Below are 19,731 nucleotides of genomic sequence, written 5' to 3'. Positions count from 1 at the left end.
CAACGATCACCTTGTTTGGAGGCCCCCCAGGGAAACCCACCACCTACGGAAGCGAGCGGAGGTGACCAGGTGATAGCATGGCTAGTTTGGGATCGATGTCAATATTTCAATAAACATTGCTTTTTCTTTTCTAACAAAGGCTCCTTAAGCCAAGTGTGAAGATGCCCTGAGGTCCATTTTGGGTCATTTAGCACATCTGCTGGCTCCTGGGTGAGGCTGAGGCTGCAAGTGCACGTGGGTACATGGAGGAGCTGGGAGAAAGTGTGAAACAATTACTCCACTCAGCTTGGAAGTAGAAAATGTCACAACTTCACTGAGGTTATTATGAATGTATCCTAACTGAAACTGTACAAATAACATGATTTATTTTTTTTAATGGAGGTACTGGGGATTGAACCCAGGGTCTCGTGCATGCTAAGCACACGCTCTACCCACCCCCGTGCTGATGGATTTGCAGCTCCGGTAACCCTGTCAAACATCCCGTAAGTGCTGAGCTCCTCCAGTTTCTCCTACAACGTTCACCAGGTGTGTAAGAGCTGCTAGAGGTAGTTCTGATCCTAATTTCTGAGGCACATCAGGAGTCAAACCTCTGCTTCTGGGAAGAGCTGGTCCAGCTCCAGCTGGGGAGGGGAATTAACAGGTATTGACAGGCAGTGGGTGGGTGCTGACTTTAACAGCCTCCTGCTGCCTCAAGAACTGGTGTGATCTCTAGTCGTATGGAGTTTTTAAAAATATTTATTGAATTGTTGGTGGGTGGGAGGTAATCAGGTTTATTCATTTATTTCTTAATGGAGGTACTGGGGATTGAACCCAGGACCTCGTGCATGCTAAGCAGGGACTCTACCATTGAGCTTTATATCCCCTCCCCCCATCGTATATGGTTCTTAACTAGGACCATGCGAAGGATTAAGTAATTATTAACCAGCGGCGTAAATCAGAGACAGGGCACTCACAGCTGCACACAGGCTCTGCCATCACTGGGGGAACACCTCCAGCAGGACTCGGGTTATGTCACCACCAACACACCACGTCCACAGGTGTCCGGGCAGGTCATTGCTGGTTTACGGTCAGTAACAACGGGGTGCAGCTAGGTCTCACCTCTTCAGTTAGGAGGGGCAGAGCTCAAGGCTTGGGGCAGGGGAGGTGGTGGGTCTCCAGAGAAGGGTCAATGAGAATGACAGGAAACTTAAGAAGAGACACACGGTTTGAAAGTGTGGCCGTGGCAGCGAGGTTAAAATTAGGTATTTATTTTGTTCGACTCAACTGAGGCAAGATTTCCCTGGTTAGCGTTTCAAGGGCCCCCAGGTCCATGGGAACATGATTCTGGCGGATGAGCAGGGACAGTGGCTACAAGTCTAGACAGTGACAAATGCTCTTTGAGATCCCAGCAGAATGCAGACTTCACGTTGAAGGACAGGCGCTTTATGGGCACAGACGTCCTTAACAGGGTGCAGCCATGATTTTAAACAGTTGAAAGCTGGTTTCTCCCAAACTAGTTCCCTGGTATGGGGCAGGGGGGTCAGTCAGTCAAATCACCAGCCAGCTCCGCTTTACAGAGACAACCTGTGAGGCAGCACCGCTCTTCCAGCTAACAGACTCACTCATGTGATCACTGAGCTGCCCCTCAAATAAAACTTTAAAAAGAGAATCGTGCAAAGACCAGACCAGAGAAAGCTAGCGAGGCTGCGAAGCTGGCCAGATGTGGGGGCCCTGGGCGAACAGGGCTTTCTCCAAAGGGCTGCCCCGCTGTCTCTCCTCCACCCACCCAGGATCTAGGAAGCTGGGAGGGACTGCTGGCCGGTGTGTGAGGATCAGTCCGGACAGGAAGAAAACCTGTGCATCCTGGGGGTCTCTGTTGTGCTCGCTGGGTGGCGGTGGCGGCGGCGACGGCGGCGGGGAAGGAAGGCGCTCGCGTGCGTCTGGTGGAGGCTCCCGTGTCTAGGCATCTGCACCGTGACAGCAGTCCGTCCGGGGCAGGCCGTGGCTGTGTCTCCTTGGAAGAACTGCTGATGGCAGACACGGGGCCTGGCCCAGCTGGGTCCTTCAGGCCCATGTAGGACCTCTTGTGTCTTATCTGAGTTCAAAGGATAAAAGACGTCCCTGCCCCCATCTCATCCAAGTCCAAATGGCTCTATTTAGGGAAAAATTGCTCCAGGGCCGCCAGACAGACCCACAGCAGATTAGATCTGCTTCTAGTCTTGCTTAGCACACGGGATCCCAGCCACGACTTCCGATTCGATTCCGCAGTGATCCTGTCCTCTGAGGATCTTAAAGAAGCCTAGAAAGCAGAGGTAAGATGCCTTTAGAGTGTGCTTGGCTTCTGCTCTTTGCCAGCATGCCCAGACTCATCCCTGGAAGACCTGGGAGCGAAAGTCAGGAACCAGCCCCCGCGCGGTCCCCAAAGGCACAGAGGGTGCCGTGTCACCCGTCACTGCGCCCGGTGCAGTGGGGAGCGGGGCAAGCGCATGTGGTCTGGGGCCGTGCCCTGTCCACCCGCCCTTACTCAGGATCAGACCGCCCTTGTGGCAAAGGGAACCCCCGGTCCCCAGCAGCTGGACGAGCAGGAGGACAGGACGCCCCCTGGTACAGAAAGGAGAGAAGGGGCTGCACTCACCATTGTCGCCCCAGTCAGTGTTCCAGGAGTTGCCGACCAGCCAGTAGGGGGTGCCGTTCTCCTCGCCCCAGCCCAGGATGCGGATGGCGTGACCGCCCATCATCTCCCCCTTGACGTGCTGGTACACTCCTGAGAGAGGGACACCTGTTCAGACCCAGGCTGGGCCGCCGCCCCACCTCCCACAGTGCCTCCAGCTCGCCTGGCCACCCCCAGCCACGACAGACGGGTCCGGAGGGCCCACGGGCCTGCCACGGGAGAAGGACGGACTTGGCATTCCCACAACATTCAGGAATTATTTAAATGCACTTTTGAAAGCCCAATACAAATGTGTCGAGTAAATGTTAAGGTGGAGTCCAGTAAAATGTGCTTGCTGCCTGCCTTCAAAACCAACAAATTCTAGTTAAATTTCTCCTTTAAGAGATGTTAAAATAATAATCATCTTACATACTGGGACTCCACGTAATGATTTACTTGTCAAAAGGGTTCTGTGGCTTAAAGAGTGCTAAGCTGCTGCTCTCGGCCCACCCTGGACAGGGGGTGCGGGCGAGGCCAGGCTGGCGGCGGCTAGTACCGCCTGACGGAGACGGAGACCAGCTGAGGTGCTCGGGACCAGGCTGCTCCTCACTGGGGAGACCTCGTCAAACTGGAAATGCAACCTCATAATACTGCAGGGAGCTGCGCTAAGAGCTGCCATCTTTGTATTTCTTGCCAGAGTCATCTTCCCTTGTCTGATCCTTGTTTTTTTAAGAGTGGAGAGCTTTGGGGTTTTCAGTCTAAGGGAACGTGAGACAGAAGCCTTCAGCACAGCCTGTCCATCTAAGGAGGGATTTCTAAGACGGCTCTCAGGTGGGGACCATCCTGTCCCCCCCACCCCCTGGCTTGAATCCCCACAGCAAGGGGCTCCCTGTTTCCTCATCCACCTGCTGCTCTGCACGATGCCAAGACTTTGCCAAGACAAAGATGAAAAGGGTCACTCAGCCCAGACAGGCGAAACCTACAGTTACAACGTGAATATGAGGAAGTGGGGGGGACCGAAGCGGGTGGCGGGGGGGGGCTTTCCCAGGGGTATCTGAGCCACCCCTCCGGGATGGGTAGGAGCTCTCTGCAGAGGGCGCGCAGCGCAGCCTGCACAGGAGACGCCGGTGGGAGGGAGGGGCCGGAGCAGGCGGAGATCGGAGACTGTCGGGGCTGAGAGCAGCTTTGCCCACGGCCTAGGCGCCAGCACCACCTTCTCCCAGACCCGCCTCCCACCCGAAGTCCTGCCCTCAGGAACCAGGCCTCCCTCCCCAGGGCCACCAGGGGGCCGGCACTCACCGGACTTGTACAGCAGGAAGTCCGAGTACACAGAGAAGGCCCCCTCGACCGGGCCGTTCTTGTAGATCTCGGCCATGATCTCCTCCTGGTTGCTGGGGACGCTGTAGGAGCTGCAGCCTGCAGAGGGGCCGCCGAGCGGCCGGTCAATGGTGTTCATCCTCCACCCGAGTTCCTGACCCGGGACCCCCCGCCCTGGCCGCCTCCCTCCTCGGCTCCCCGGGCCCACCCCACTCACCGAAGTGCTTGTCATCTTTGTAGGACGGGGTGTAGCCAGGCTCGCAGTTCTTTCTGCACTTGGGGGTGGCCCCCTCCCCCGTGCACGGGGGCCGGGAGCCGTTCACGTGGTGCTCGCAGGGAGGGATGGAGTAGGGTCTGCAACCTGGGGGGCCACGCAGAAAGGAGGGTGTCAACAGAAAGCCCTCAGAGGCCCCTGGAGGCCAGAGGAGAATCGGGGCGACAGCTCACGGGAACAAGAAGGCACCCCCGTCCGTGGCACTGACGCTGTTCTGCCTCCTGTTGCTAATCCTGTGTCGAGGAGGCTGGTTGGGCTTTCTGCCCTAATTTTCAGCCCAGCATTCTTGCCCTCGACCCTCACTTTTTGGTGGAAAATGAGACCATTATTATCCCCTCCTTGTAAGATCCATCAGGCCAGACACTCACCGACATGCGAGTCATAGAGGCCACCAGACACCAGGCCTTGCTTCGTCCAGAAGTTCCAAGCTCCAGAAGGGAAGCCGCCGTTACAGCTGAGAAAAGAGCCACTCGTTAAACTCATCATGAGGGCGGTTCCAGGGGCTCCCAGCCCACCAGACACCGTCTTCAGCAACTGGCCCAACAGTTCTCCCAGATCCCCAAACCCCCAGTCATGCCCCCTGCCCGATAGTCACTTCTCACAGGGAGTCACCCAGGCTCCCAGGCCCGCCCGCCCAGATCCCTGCACCAAGCAGGCTGTGTCCTTGGCTAGGCAGGGACTGCAGGGCGCACAGTGGAAGCCCCAGGGCACCTACAGGAAGCCCCAGTGCCAGGGATTCCAAGTTAATTGGTGTGACCTGAGGTCCAGGCTTTTTTTTTTTTTTTTTAACTCCTAGGAATTTCTAATCCGCAGCCACAACTGAACATCACTGCTGCAGAACCAAAGCCAGAGGTGGCAGGAGGCAGGGCCCTGGTGACTAGTGCAGTGCATCCGGGGACCAGCCTCCTCAGCTGCACAGATAGGCGGCCAGCCGCTACGTTTCTGAGGGCAGGAGGGCAGGAGCGGAATGAGGGTGACAACAGCCAGGCCTGAGCTCAGAGGTAAACCAGCTGTCCTGAGACCATCTGTTTTGCCCAGACCCACTGTCCACACCCAGCGCTGTGGAACCAGCCTGGTTCAAGGCACCGCCCAGAAAGCGGGGGCCTGCTTCCAGACGCCCTAGGGCCCGGGCTGTCTCAGCGGAGACACCACCCAGCCTGAGGAGGTCCCACTTCCGTCCCCGGGGCCCAGACTCACCCCTCCCCACACTCCAGGCCGCAGCAGGTGAGCATGTCCTCGGCAGACACCTCCACGTTCACACGCCCGTTGCTGTGGATGCAGATCCGGTCGGAAATGGCTTCCACGGCCCCAAACGCCTGCAGGAACAAGCCCCACGCAGGTGAGCCCCGGCCCTGCACCGCGGCCCCTCCAGCCACCATCCCGGGGAACTGCAGCGGGCCTTCCTGGCGGCTAGTCTCTCTCCACGGCAGGTGAGGGTCCAGCGCGCCATCTAGCTGAGCTTTAAAGCAGTAGACCAGTCCACCTCTACCTGGGCCTTCAGTTCATTTCTGAAACACGTGGTTTTTGGTTTTTAACATAAAAACATAATTTGCACAAAGGACAAATCCTGTATGATTCCACTTATACGAGAAGTCGGGGTGGAGTGCATGGCTGTTAGCATCACTGACACCATGTTGGGCCCTTATGGTTTCTCCTGTCCTTCTGCTCACCCTCCCCAGGACTGGACTGTGCAGTAAATCACTTCTGTCATCAAGGGCTTTGCAGTTAATGGACTTTGTTTAACAGTCGTCAGGACCAGGGGCCCTGTTGGTCCCCAAACAATGAAAACCTTTGCTGACATGTTCCTAGTGCCCAGGAGACCAGCTACCCACTCATGAATCCCTGCGAGTTAGTTACCCTACCTACAATAAACTGATTCTTATGATTAAAAAAACAAACAAACCATGAGACAGAAAGTAGAAGGGTGGTTGCTGGGGTTGGGGCTGAGGGGAGGGAAACGGGAGTTGGTGTTTCGTGGGGACAGAGTTTCCGTTTTGCAAGATGGAAGAGTTCTGTGTGTGGATGGTGACAGGTGCGCCACAGTGAACACACTTAACGCGGCTGGATGGGCCTTAATGATTAACAGGGTTAAATTCATATCATGTGTACTTTACCCCAAACACATGATTAAGACAGCTCACGGGACACTTCTTCACGAAGCAGAGCAGAGGTCAAAGCTAATGGTATTTGCTGATGAGACAGCGTGTCAAACAGAGAAATAAAAACTGCTTCATAAGCCATACTCGGGACATGCCCTGTGCAGGGGCTTCTGCACGTCAGTCCTTCCATCTGGGTAACTCCTGACCGTAGGGGTCTCGCTTATTTTAACACCGGTGGACACCGAGACTCAGGAGTTTTATGTGACTTGCCCGGTCCCAGCTGGTCTAACCTCAGCTCCCGGCGTCCCTCCCAGCCCGCTGAGCCCCGCGCCCCAGCCCCTCCCAGCCGGCGGGGCCTCACCCAGCAGGAGCCACAGGAACCCTGGTCTCTGATCTCTTTGATGGTCGGGCAGTTTGGCCACTGCTCCCGGGCATCGAAGCTTTTGGGCAGAGCCATGTTCCCAGCCAACGCAACCCTGGGCAAAGGAAGGTCTCCTTCACACGCTGTCATCTTACAACCCGTGCCCCACCCGCCAAGAGGCCAGCCGACTGCGGCCTGGGCCGCCACCAGAAGGGGGAAGAGCATGAGGACACACAGGAGGGTGTGTGTGGGGATGTCCCCCTGGCATTTAAAAAACGAAATCCAGCTCTGCTGTTTCATGTAACTCGCTAGTCCGCGTGCTGCTTCTACACTGGTTCTATGATGTTTTTGAAGCATTTTGGCCACAGGGTCCAGATAATTCTCTCTCTTGCCTCCCCCACCCCACCCCACCCAGACCGTAAGGGTCATCGTTTTCTCAACATCCTCACAACTGTGTAACGTCCCATCACTTAACTCTCCCATCCTCACTGTTCGATCTTTCCAGCGCCTCCCTCAGGAGTCGTATCTCTGTGAAAATGCCCACTGCAGTCTTCCAGGAAAATAAAACACTAATGGCAGATCATATGGCTTTTCTTAGATTTTCCTTAAATTATTCAAGATTGGGTCCATTCAGGTGTTGGAGACCCAGACCTGAGGCCTTTCCCACCGGGACAGCTGGACGAGAATGGGGGAAACCGCACGGGGGCTGAGCCCCATGCCTCGGGGAGAGTCCTGGCAGCCCTGGGGGAGGCGAGGCTGAGCATGGAGGGGAAGCCTTCTCTCCCCGCTTCCCGCCCTGCCAAACCAGCGCCTCTGCTCGCGTGGCAGCCACGCAAACCGCCGCCGCCCAGCCCCCGGGAGCAGGTGCTCACCTCTCGGGCAGCTTGGGCCCACCCAGGAAGGTGCCACACAGCTTCTTCACGTAGCTCAGGTCCGCGTTGCGGAAGTTGTGTCCGGCCTGGAAGAGAGCCCACCACAGCTGTCACGTGGGTGTTTCCAGCGGTGGGGTGGAGCGTGCACGCCGCCCCTACAAGGCCTGACAAGGCCAGGGGTCCCCACCAAGTCAGCAGAGCAAGGGGGCGGGGGCACCGCTCAAGACCAAAAGCCTGTCCCCCAAATTCACACGGAAACCTAACCCGCAATACACTGGTGTTAGGAGGTGGGGCCTCTGGGAGGCGCTCAGGCCATGAGGGTGGAGCCCCCGTGAATAGGATGAGTGCCCTTTCACAAGGCAGCCCCGGAGAGTGAGCCTGCCCCTCTGACCAAGTGGGGACACGACAAGAAGTCTGCCACCTGCAACCCAGAAGAGGGCCCCCCGCTCTGGGGCCTCCTGCCTCCAGAACTGAGAGCAAGAAACTCCTGCTGACCAGCCCTGATCTGTGCTGCTCCGTTACAGCAGCCTGAACGGGGCAGGCCAGGGCCAGCCCAGCCTGACCCCACGGGCAGTGGGCAGCTCTCAGCCCAGCGGGCATCGCCTCGGAATGTCCTGTTTGCTGATGTCACGAGAAACTCCGAGCATAGCTTAGCCCTCATCTCTCGGTTCCTGCAGCCGCGGGCCTCAGGGCTGGGCGGAGCCATGGAGCTGCTGGTTTTGCTGGGCTCTGACACCTACTATGGTGGGGCCCACGGCATCCTCCCCAGCTCGCTGTGAACATTTCACCCTCTGTATGCTTCCATGCACCTCCGCTAACACACACGGACACCACACACACACACACACACACACACACACAGGGACAGGGCAGAGGGCGTGGGTCTGAGCAGTCCTAACTGTGAATTGGATTAACTGTCCCGGACACACCATCCTGGGGGACACAGCTGCAGCCCCGTCCCCAGGAGTCCGAGTGCACAGACGTGGCCCCCAGCGCACCTTCCAAGTGGTGTTACGCTTGTTCACATAGTCGATCAGCTCATCCGACATGGGTGGGAAACGCACACTGCTCTGCGCACTGGTCAGCACCAGCAGGCAGCCGAGAGTGGCCAAGAGGTGCCACATTTTGGCAGCTAGATCTGAGATTTACCTAGAAAAGAAGGGACACAAGATGTCAGGACGCTTCTTCACTCATTCCAGGGCTCGACCCGGGCAGGCGCCATGGCAGGCAGCACCATTCACGGCCACCAAGGATCCAGTGGTCAAAAGGCCTCCCACCCTGGGTCTGCCACTTGTCCCTGGTGTTCCTGTTTCCTCTTCCGGGGCCTAGATATCGGCAGAGAGCCTTCAAGGACCTCGGTGCCCACGGGCCCCTCAGACCTGGTCTCAAAGTCCCAGCCTGTGCCCAGAGCACGCAGGACTGTGCCGTGGATGGCATGTTTGAGTCCACTCCAAATTCACGCCGGATCCCACCCACCAAGGTGACGGTGTTGGGAGGGGGGGCTTGGGGAGGTGACCAGGTCGTGAGGGTGCAGCAAAGAGTTCCCCCCACCCCCTGTGAGGCCACAGGAGGAGTCTGAGCAGGGGGGCCCTTGCTGACCATGCTGGGCCCTGATCTGGACCCCCTGCAGTAAGTTTCAGTCTGTGCCATTCTGTCGCAGGGGCCTGAATGGGCGAAGATGGACCGAGCACTCCCCGCCAGGCGGCCGGCAGCCGGGGAAACGCCAAGGAAGGGCTGCGGTGTGTGCAGTACGGCCCCGCCGTTGTGGGTGGGGCCCGTGTCACCCGGGCTCCAGGGCCATCGCAGGGTGACGGCAGGGCTCACAGTCCGAAATGGCGCTGGGCACCGTGTGGTCTGGGGTAGCTCGTGAGCTCGGGGCCGAGGCTGACCTGCTGCCCGTCAGCACCCAGCCCAGGGCCCAGCCACGAGCAGCACCAACACGTCCATCCCGCACAAGTGCACAAACTTGGGTCTTCAGGCCAAGCGGAGCCCGGTGCCCTCCCTGCTACTGCCAACCTGCCTCTCTGTGGGTTCGCAGGACGAAACTTGGAACTTTTAGTAAGCAACCCTTCCCTGTGACTATGTCCCGCGGGGAGGACCAGTGGGATCAGCCCTGTAAGAGGAGATAAGCTCAGGAGCCACATTCCGGACACGGAACAAGCACACACACGCCAGCCCCCAGCTCCGTCTGGGAGGAGCCAGGAGGCAGAGCCGGCCTGGCCGGTGGCACAGGTCTCCCGGGATTTATTTCCTGTGGTTTTTCCAGTCAGCCAAGGGCTCTGCTTATGGCTTCAGAGACAGGGCTTCCGAGAAAGGAAGCCATCCCATCATCACCGCAGCCTCAGATCTTGGACCGGCCTGTGAGTCAGGGGACCAGTGGCTTCCAGCTCAGCCTGAGTCACGCTCTCAGGCAAGTGGCTCTGAGGATGAGAGCAGGAAATGCGACCTGGGCACCAGGGCACCGCGGGGCCTCCTGTGATGCCTGCACAGTGGGGAGTGTGCGTGTGTGTGTGTGTGCGCGCGTGCGTGTGTGCGTGTGCTCTGACCTCCTGTCCCTGTCCTCAGGGGCCGACGCGGTGGGGTCACTGTGTCACCTCCTCACAGGTCACAGGCCATCAGCAGTACATGGAGATGACGTAGGTGACAGCACCGAACATGCTGCCTCCCACACTGCGAATTATGTTTAAGTGAAAATCTAAACTTAGCTGTTGCTTAAGAAACCGCCCACCCAGGACAGCAAGGCGGTTCTGGAAAAAGAGCACCGACAGGGGCCCGAGCCTCTGGGGCGGGAAACGTATCATAAACCCGGGCGACACAGACCACTTGGAGGCACAGCCTCCATGGGGATTCAGTGTGCGGGGACAGAGGCAAGGGAGGAAGAGGCACGTTTCGGTGGATGGTGCCTGCAGCCAGCTCTGTGCATTTTGGGGAAAGAAAAACAAAAAAGGCTGAATCTTTACCCTCAAGTCCTCACACACAAAAAGTGCTACATGGAACAAAGATCGTGAATAAAAACATAGAAGTTGCATGAAAAAAAGGGTGCACTTCTTAAAATGGACTACTGCAGTGAGGAATGCCTGACATAAAACAGAATCTTGAAGAAGAAAGTGAGTGATTACACGAAACTAAAGCCTCTCTTTTAGAAAAACCAAATATAACGTGCCAAATGGGCAAACAAAAAATAGCCCTTACATACACTCAAGGCTTTGTTTCCCTAATGTGCAAAGGACTCTTAAAATCAGAATAGAAAAAGTGTAATAGGAAAATGCCAAAAGGACATACACAGCGAATTTACAGGACAAAGGGCTAAGAAGGTCAACGGAGGTCCTTCAAGATGCTCGACTAGCAGGTACATTTATCGGCAATCAGACCCCGGAGCGAAGGCTGCAAGATAGTTTCCAGCTAACAGGGTGGATGAATGCCTGGGGGTGGGGCTGCCCCCGGCTCTGTCAGTCCTTCAACCTGCCTGCCCTCTGACTCAGCGGTCTGACATTTAGAAACTTCTCCCTCAAGCCTCAAAACGCAGGTACAGGTACATACAGGTTCACCAAAGACCTCTGTATTTGCAAAAGACCAAAAAGAAAGCTTCTAACAGACTGTTAAGTTGTGGTAAATGGTTAAATAACAGAAAACAAACGCAGCCACCAAGGAATGAAGCAGTGGAAGGGGATCGCACGGCACTGACGCAGTTGAAACGCCCCAAATACACAGGAAGTGACAAAAAAGCAAAGTGGTGGGTGAGTCACGACAAGTGTGAGTCCACGAGGCCGTGGACACATTTATTCTTCTCCATGTGCAAAACATCAAGAAAAACACACCCAAGTCACAAGTAACTGCTTATCTTCACTAGAGAGACTACCCTTTTTTATTTTTAAATGAACGTGTTATATTCAAAGTTTCGTTCTTTTCAGAACTTTTAGGAACGTTTAGGAATAGTAACTAGTGCTACCAAAGACCCAGAGCCACCAAACTGACGCAAGAACACTCGTTCTGATGACCCCCAAGTGTGCTTCTGATCGGAGGCCTCCTCCCTGTGACCTGCTCCAAATGCTTAACCTTTCCATTTTCAGTGACTCATGGGGAGGCCGCTGTTCACATGACCCCAAAGTGTCAGGGATCCTCCAAACTGTTAGGGAATGTCTCGCTGTGCCCTCCTGTGGCAGGAGGGGTGACAGGGCTCACTGGGGCCTCTTCTGGGAAGAGAAGCAAAGCAGAGGGGTCCTTCCTTTTCATCGACACCCTGACTTACACTTGGGATCTTAACGCCTTCCCAAGATGGGAGTGTGGGGCTGCCCTCCCCGCACGTGGCATCCAGACCTGCCCCAGGTGAGGCCAGCTGACGGGCCCACCAGAATCACCTGGAAGGGGGACCATCCTTGGCTCTCACCACGACCTGTCCAGGGTGACAGGAGCATGGCAGGGTCCTCAGGAAACCAGAGGCCGGCCCCCCAGAACACTCCCTCTGTGTCAAACAGAGCACCCCCAGGGCCCTGGGGCTTAGCCGCTGCTGAGACATGAAACCATAAGCAAGTGGAGGCTGCGGGGCACCAGCAGGCGAGCCGCATCGCACAAGATTTCTCTGGTCGTGTGGTGGCAGGGAACTTGGGCACCTCCCGGCTCCCAGCTGGTCCTCAGTCCCTGCACCGACAACTGCCCTGCATCCTGGCCCAGGTCCCCTGTCCCGGTTCAGCGCACGTGACACCCGCCCCAATTTCCTGCTCCCCGGGTTCCCCTCCATGGCTCCCTGCCGCAGGGAGATCCAGCCCCGTGAGCCCCGGCCATCCACGGGCCTTCCCTGCAGTCCCCGCCTGGCGGCCGGGGCCCCGCACCCCAGACAAGCACGCGGTCAGCAGCCACCAGCTCCAGTGAGGAGGCTGCACACGGGCTGGAGGCAGGAGCCCTGATGCCACTTACTTCCTAACTGCGCACCGCCTTCGCTGATCCTCGGTCTCACGCCCTGCAACCCGGCTGAGGACCACTGGTTCCCTGGCGGGACAACCAGAGGAAAAGGAGGAGATCAGCCAGCCAGAAGGCAGCGAGGGGCCCTGCCGTCTTCCTCTTCCCTCCTCCCAGCCAAGCCCAACCTGCCCACGACGCCTTCGAATCGCAGAGCAGAGTCCAAATTAAAAACCTGAGGTTTTAACTCCAACCAACCTCCCGACGGGCCTCCTTTCTGAGGGTCTGGAGGCTGCTGAGATCCCAGAGAATATGGGGTCAGATTTCGCCTCCTAAGGGGACAAATGCCCCAGAGCAGTGACAACTGCACGCAGTGAGCGAGCACGTCTTTCCCTCTAGCCACAACCATACACACCGTGAACACAGGACAAACTAGTGCGCACAAACGGTTAAGGCACAAGCCGTGCTGTCCCCAAGCCGGCCTCACCCCGCACACGGCCCTAGCACAGAACGACTCTCACTTTCCCTGTTTCGGGCAGACATTTCCCTTTTCTCAATTCTGTGGGGTTTTTTCCCTTTAAATACAGACAGAATGAACAGAAAGTCCTTATTTCATGAGGGAAGAGGGCCTCAAACAGGATCCGAACACCTGCAAGTCACAAGATCCCTGCTAGGGTGTGGACGGGGGGGGGGGGGGGACAGCTGTGGGCAGATGTGACTGCCAGTCCTCAGTCAGCTGACTTCCTGGGAAGACCTTGGGATGCCCTCTGGCCCCGTTTCAAGCTGATCTCTGGCTTTAAAAGATGGGCTGTCTCATTCCCTTCCTCTCCAAAGGCCTAGAGCATGTAACCATTTAAACAAGAGCACGTCCCATCAGGTTCCGCAGACTGTCGTCCTGGCAAAGTGGCGCCTGCGTCCAGGGGATCCCAGCAAACCCCGCAGAGCAGAGCCGCCCCCAGACTGCCCTGACCCAGTTCTGGGACAACTGCGGGCCTCGGGGCTCTGGAAGGAGGGGCATCCTGCACCCCAAGCACACGGAGTCAAGCTCGGTATTTCCAACAGCTTTCTTATGTGGTTAAGAGCCCTCGGTAGACTGGGTTCTAAATCTGTACTGGGTCTAAGGAGACAGGACGTAGACACCTGAAATTTCCAAATAAGCCAGTTGCAATCTGCTGCTAGCACAGAAAAAGATGGATGAACGTCCAGCCTCAGTCTTTCACCTGGTCCTGGGCTCTCCCTTACCCACCACTGCTCAAACACTGCTGAACCCTTTCCCATCTGGCTCAGAAAGCTGGCTGCCTATATTTTGCCAATAGCTACAAACTAAGGTTGTTTCTTACATCAGCTGAGTGGTTCTAGGTTGTGGGGAAGGTGGGAGCGTTGGAGGGTCGTGAAGATTCAGTGGGACCCTGCTAGAACTTTTGTTTCCTTCTTTTCCACCAAGACGAGTCACTGCGGGCACGCACCCCAGGAGGCTGGGCCACTTCAGCGCACCCACACCTACCAGGCAGACCTTCCCCTCGACTTCAGCCACGCACTTACACCTCGACGCTGGAGCAGCACTAGCATTTCAACCTCAAATGTGCTCCGATCGCCCTGAAGGACACCCAAGACCTCTCCTTTCTGAGTCTGAGTCACAGCCTTGATGTGGTCTTTCTGTTCTACGTCTTTGTTCCTAATGGAAACGTGTTTAACTGCTTCGTGGCTTCTAAACCTTTAAATCAAAAGCAAAACCATACAACAAGGGCTCCCAGTCTTCAACCCCACGGCGCTAGGTGGGGACTGGTCGCTCACCAGCGGGCTCTCTGTCTCCCAGAGCCAGGCTCCCCACGGCTGAATGACCCCCAGCCACTGCTGTGTGTCCCAGAAAAGGCCCCCTGAAGCCCTTCAGGGAACTCACAGGGCCTCTCCCTGCTGCCCATCTGCCAATCATCTGTCCTAAGCAAGGGACTCGTCCCCGCCAGGCCCAGCTGGGCGGCCTTCCCCAGCTGCTCTCCCGCGGCGCCTGGAAACCACGCAGCTGCCGAGCCCACAGACGCAGCCTTGCTTAAGATCAGTTGCAGCGGCTCATATCCTGCAAACAGAAGAAAGTTACTTCTGAGCCATAAAACAACGGACCCCCAGGAAGACCCTCCGCAGCCAAAAGTTTTTGTATTTTTCAGAAACAAGATCATATGGGCAAAGTTTTGGAAAGTTCTGGAAGCTTTTACTTGCCAGCTTTGCTCCCCAACTCTGATGCTGACTTACTGAAATGCTCCCCATGTCTCAGTTTCCAAAATGAGCATGTTGCCTGGATTCTGAAGGACCTTGGGGCTACTTTATAATCGCTTTCAAAAATCCCTGGAGATTCAAATGAGATTAGTGCTCTGTGCCCCTCTCTCTAGCCTCGGGAACACAGCAGATCCCTAATCCAACTGCAGGCTAGATGACACCTTCCTGCTGGCTAGGTACCGGGGGGAAGGGGGAGATGGAAACGTTAGCAGCCCCAAAAGCAAGCAACAGGAAGGCCTCGCCTCTCCGGCTTGGTCCTGGGGCCCTGGGAAGAGATACCTCACCAGGCTGGTGGGAGGTAGAAGACACCCTCCCCCAGCCTGGCTCAGAGCAGGGAGGCCCCCCCCAGGAACTGTCCCTCACGCACTAGCAGGGAGAACACACATTTCCCCAAACACAGGCCGGTTAACTCCTGCCATCCCAGTGCAATTCTATCCTCAAATGCATCCCCATGTGGATGAAAAATCATGATGCCCCTACTTTTAGGGACAAGCCCTCAAATGGACTGCTCTGCTATCTTGGCCACCAGAACAAAGCACCCCTGCAAATACCTGCAGGAAGCGGGGGCCAGTGACTCCCAGTGGACGTGTGACAAGGCCTCCACCCGGGAGTGGCTGGAACCCTTGGCTGGTAATGCCTTCCCAGGCCTTGTGCAAGTTCAGAGGCCATGTGACTTGTTTATCCCAGTGAGCACATCTTGCCTCAAGTCAGCAGGTCACAGGGTCACCCACTGGGTGATGCCCAGCCTCACTGGGTCCCTTGCCAGAGACGTTCTCACAGTGCCCTACGTTGGGTCAGTTAACTATCTCAGTGGTACCACTGGTACCCGTCCTCCTTCCCGCATCCTTGCTGGTAAGGAGGTTATCTTGATGACCAGACTAAGTGAGCTACTGGCCTGGCAGAGACAGATAAGACAGCCAGGCTACAGGAACCACTGTTCCCACACCCAGCACTTAAGACAGCAGTGCTGAAAAAGGACTCCAGTCTCGGTCTCATGTCGGGTTTTTGTTTCACAGGGGAGGGGACCTGGTGCTTGGGAAAAGACCACGAGCAAGCTCTGCATGGAGCCCCTGGGAGGGCAGAGAACTGCCGAGAGACAGAGCTGTGGAAATTCCACCAAACTGACAGGTGTCTCAGCTCTCTCCCCTTTAAAGCGGGACAGTCAGACTGCCACATCCCAAAACCCACATGCATCCTAAGAGTTAAAAAGTCAAAAAATATTATCTAAGTGCAGAGAAGTCCAGATTGCTAGGTGAGGACCTAAAGAAACTGCTGTAAGTTCCAGATGTCCACAAACACCATCACTGACCAACAACAGAAATAGAAAAACGTCCATGATCTCCTAGGGCAAAAGATTAAATTTGAATTCCCAGCCACGAAAATTAAATCAGGGACATGATCTCAAATTCATGAGTTGGCAAAAATTCAAGCCTGGTAACATGGAGTGTCGCTGTATATGAAGAACAGGAACCCTCCAGGCCACTGGGGATAAATGTTGATAAAAAAAACTCACTGGAACAGAGAAAAAGATGTGACAATGAGTGTGTATATGTCCATGAATGACTGAAAAATTGTGCTGAACACTGGAATTTGACACAACATTGTAAAATGATTATAAATCAATAAAAAATGTAAAAAAAAAAAAAAAACACTGGACAGCACTGTCTGCAGCTAGAAAAATGCAAGGAACACATACCTTATGACCCAGCAACTTATGGGACTTCTGCTTGTGCCCTGGAGAAATTCTTGCAAGTGTCTGAGAGGGTTAAGGATATTTACTATTGTGCTGTGAGGACAGTGAAAATGCAAAAACCACCTCGCTGTCCCTCAGGAGACAAATATTCTGCGCATCTTAGACGACTGAGCGGGATCTGTGCGCATCAAGTAAACCAGTCTCACAGACGCAAGTGGAAAAGGATACAGGCAGTATAAATAAAGTTAGATCATCTTAATATTAAATGTTTGATACAAAGATTTAAAAGACTGATACAAAGTATTAAAAGAACCACAAGGGCAAAAAAAAAAAAAAACCAAAAACCAAAAACCAAAAAACACCAGGCAGGAGAATTTTAAAGAGAAGAGCAGTTAGGAGCTACATTCTTTTGGACATGAGACTTGCAGAGCAAAGCTGAAGTTGCCTGCAGAGGGGTCTGAGACCAGGAGGGAAGGCGCGCATCCTAGAAGCCTAGAAGCCCACACACGCCTGAGGCCCTGGGTGGGGCGGAAAGGGGACTCGCTTAAGTCTAACAAGTAACAGCGTTTGATCCTTAGATCCCCCTCCCACCCAAACGAGGGTGGCTTGTGAACGGGTGGCTTGTGAACGCAACAGGCACAGAACATGACTCGGAGTCACCTCCCACGCACCCTTTTTAAGAGCTCCGGGGTGTGCGCTGAGCACGAACCAGGAAAGATGGGGAGGGGGCCAGGAGTGGGCTGCCCACTGTCTCCCAATATAAAGAGTGTCCAAGAGACCCCTGCATGTGCCACAACTAGATTCACCACCTTACTGTCGACCCCCACCACCTCTACAGGTCTACCATCTCAGATGCGGTTGGACCCTACGAAAGTGCCTGATTTCATTCCTCCCTGACCCACAAAAATTCCCATTCCATACAGTCCAACCTCAAGTTTCCTCATCCCAAACTGTCAAAAGCAGGTGGCAGAGGTTGTGAGTCTTCACCTCGAAACATTTCAGTCCTTCTCCCCCAAGGACAGGGGTATTCAACATGATCGCAACTCAGCACATTTAAGAAAACCACCCAACAGACCCTCCAAGGCTCCCCTGGAAGCACTCTCCTTTTGCTTCTCAACCCAACTGCAAAGGGTGATACAAGGTACCTCTTGGCCCTAAAAAGTGCAACTTCTGACTCCAACTCCTAGGGCCAGCAGATGGAGGAAAAAGGAATCAGTCTACAAGGAGGGCCCGGGCTCAAGCTGTTAAGTCAGCATCACACGGGCACGTGCCTCCCGCAGCCAAAGGGCTTCCACTCTCACCGCTGGACCAGTTAGGAAACAGGGTTGTCCTGACCCAGTACGGGGGAAGTAACTGGACCCAGGGCTGTGTCTGGCTCATGCTGCCTCCCCCCTCCCCAACCTGTGAAGCCCCCAGATGAGGATCTGCACCCTTCCACTCAGCAGCCTCCAGCTCTGGGCCACAGGTCCAAGGTTTGAGCAAGTTCTTTCTTCAGAGCACACCTTCAGGTCTCTCTTCGGGAAAGCCACTCAGGGTGGGGGCGGCCCAGGCCTGTTCACCGTGAAGGTCAAGGGTTCTAGGTCTCTGTCACCAGTTAAGGATGTTAGGAAAGAAAAAGAAAGTAGCCTTTATCAAACCGGACACCCCTCTAAGGCCCTTCCTCTCACGGTTCTGCATGTAGAGAGTCAAGTAGATGAATGCAGCATTTCAGGTGCATTTGCCACGAGTGGAGGCACCTGAGGGTCTTTTTTCCCCAAGGTAACCAAAGGTGCAAGGCCTCCCTTTAAATCCCACCTCCCCTGCCACTGGGTGAGTCTCTGCTGGGTCAGGTAGAGCGGTGTGGGGCCTGGGCTGCCGCCCTCCCCACGCCAGCCCACGGGCTTCCTTGGTGCCTGGGAAGGGGGTTGAGCGAGGCCCACTAAGGAGGTAATCCAACTCACATCTACCTGGACTGCCCTGCCGGCCCCCAAACCAGCCACCCCACAGGGCCCCGCAGACGCTCCCTCTCCCAGCCGTCCAGGGTCATGTGCTGAGGGCCTCTGCCCTGCCTTCTCCTCGCCCACAGCACCCTGGGCCCACGCTCGGCTGCCTTCCTCACAGTCCGGGATGGGGAGGGCATCCCCTCCCCTCCCCACTCCCGGGGTGGGGGTGGGGGCCCTGGGGCGCCGGGGCCTACAGGCTCCTGCCCTCCTCTCTGCCTAGTTTCTCCTCCCGTCTGTGGATTTAACTCTCCCTGTGGGTCCCACCCTACTCCACCCAGTTCCAGGTTCCTGTTTTCCGGTTTCTGTCTTCTGGGGTCCCTGGATTGCGTAAGCAGAGAACTGCCCAGGCAAACCCTTCAGAGTAAGAACACCTGGAACAGATGCAGGCAGGTACTATCATCTTAGCAATCTGCTGAGAAAACTGGGGCCCAGGAGCTCACAAGGCGCTGGGGCGCCAGAATGCAGCCAAAGTCCCCGGGGTCCAGGTCAAGCTCTTTCTTGCAGGCTCCTCTCTCGCCCCCCACCCCCCGCAAAGTCCCCAGCTCCGCTGGGGCTGCCCCCAACCCCCGGCCCCGGCCCAGCCCTGCAGACGGCGGACCGCGGGGTCGGGCTGACCCGGCCGGGGTCACGAGCCTCCCGGCTTGGGTGGGGACGGGGCCCACCCGCCCGCACGGGGCTTGGCTTTTGCTTTTCTCCCCAGAGCGACTCCCAGGAGCGCACGGGTGCCGCCCGGCTCGCCCGGCGGTGACTGTCCGCGCGTCCCCGCCGCCCCGCCAGGGGCGCTTCCGCCGGGCTGGCGGCGCGCCCGCCCGCACTCACCGAGCTCCGCGCCGAGGGCCTGGGCCTGCAGCCTGCGAGCGCCGCGCGGGTGCCGGTGCCGGAGCCGGTGCCCGAGCAGCCGCCGTAGCTTCCCGGAGCCGCCCCCGCGCTATTTACGGCACCCGGCCCCGCCCCGCGCCCGGCTGACTCGCCACGTGACCCGGCGCCGGCGCCCCGCCCCCAGCGCCCCCCCACCCCCAATCCCGGCCCCGGGCATCCCGCTCGCCCGCCTCCACCCCCGCGCACCCGGGCGGCGGCGAGCGGAAGGCAGCCGGGGGCGGCCCTCGGCGCCTCACCCCCGCCTGCAGACAGCCTCCCGGGCCGCCGCTGCGCGTCAAAGCCCCGGTCCCTGCTTGGGGGAGGGGTGACCTGTTTCTTACTTCATTCATTCAGAAATTCATTCATGCCAGAGATGGGGGTATCAGCATAGCAGGCCTCCCGGAGGGCCTCAACAAGCTGTTAGCTTTCACGTTCTGAGAACGTGCCTATCAGATACTCCAGCTGGGTAAGGTTATTTT

At 56.6% G+C, this 19,731-nt stretch overlaps 1 protein-coding gene across 3 annotated transcripts; it reads right to left on the bottom strand.

Annotated features, from left to right (window-relative positions):
- Nucleotides 1-1,204: 1,204 nt before the first annotated feature.
- CTSB (cathepsin B) lies at nucleotides 1,205-19,367 on the bottom strand. 3 transcript variants are annotated; one of them, XM_032470976.1, is made up of 12 exons: nucleotides 19,214-19,318; nucleotides 14,349-14,522; nucleotides 12,467-12,538; nucleotides 8,551-8,701; nucleotides 7,553-7,638; nucleotides 6,681-6,795; nucleotides 5,418-5,536; nucleotides 4,589-4,674; nucleotides 4,164-4,307; nucleotides 3,929-4,045; nucleotides 2,615-2,743; nucleotides 1,205-2,278 (listed from the first exon to the last, which is right to left on the bottom strand). In XM_032470976.1, the coding sequence occupies exons 4-12, from the start codon at nucleotides 8,674-8,676 to the stop codon at nucleotides 2,193-2,195; spliced, it is 1,008 nt and encodes a 335-aa protein (XP_032326867.1). In that variant the 5' UTR covers nucleotides 8,677-8,701; nucleotides 12,467-12,538; nucleotides 14,349-14,522; nucleotides 19,214-19,318; the 3' UTR covers nucleotides 1,205-2,192. The 3 variants fall into 3 exon arrangements, with proteins under 3 accessions (XP_032326867.1, XP_032326866.1, XP_032326868.1); XM_032470975.1 differs by lacking the exons at nucleotides 12,467-12,538; nucleotides 14,349-14,522 and having other exon boundaries at nucleotides 19,214-19,367; XM_032470977.1 differs by lacking the exons at nucleotides 5,418-5,536; nucleotides 7,553-7,638; nucleotides 8,551-8,701; ... (1 more) ...; nucleotides 14,349-14,522; nucleotides 19,214-19,318 and having other exon boundaries at nucleotides 6,681-6,754.
- Nucleotides 19,368-19,731: the final 364 nt, after the last annotated feature.

This window comes from Camelus ferus, chromosome 31 (genome assembly GCF_009834535.1).
Source record: "Camelus ferus isolate YT-003-E chromosome 31, BCGSAC_Cfer_1.0, whole genome shotgun sequence".
NCBI classification, from domain to species: Eukaryota; Metazoa; Chordata; class Mammalia; order Artiodactyla; family Camelidae; genus Camelus; species Camelus ferus.
This window is presented reverse-complemented; position numbering and strand designations above follow the sequence as displayed.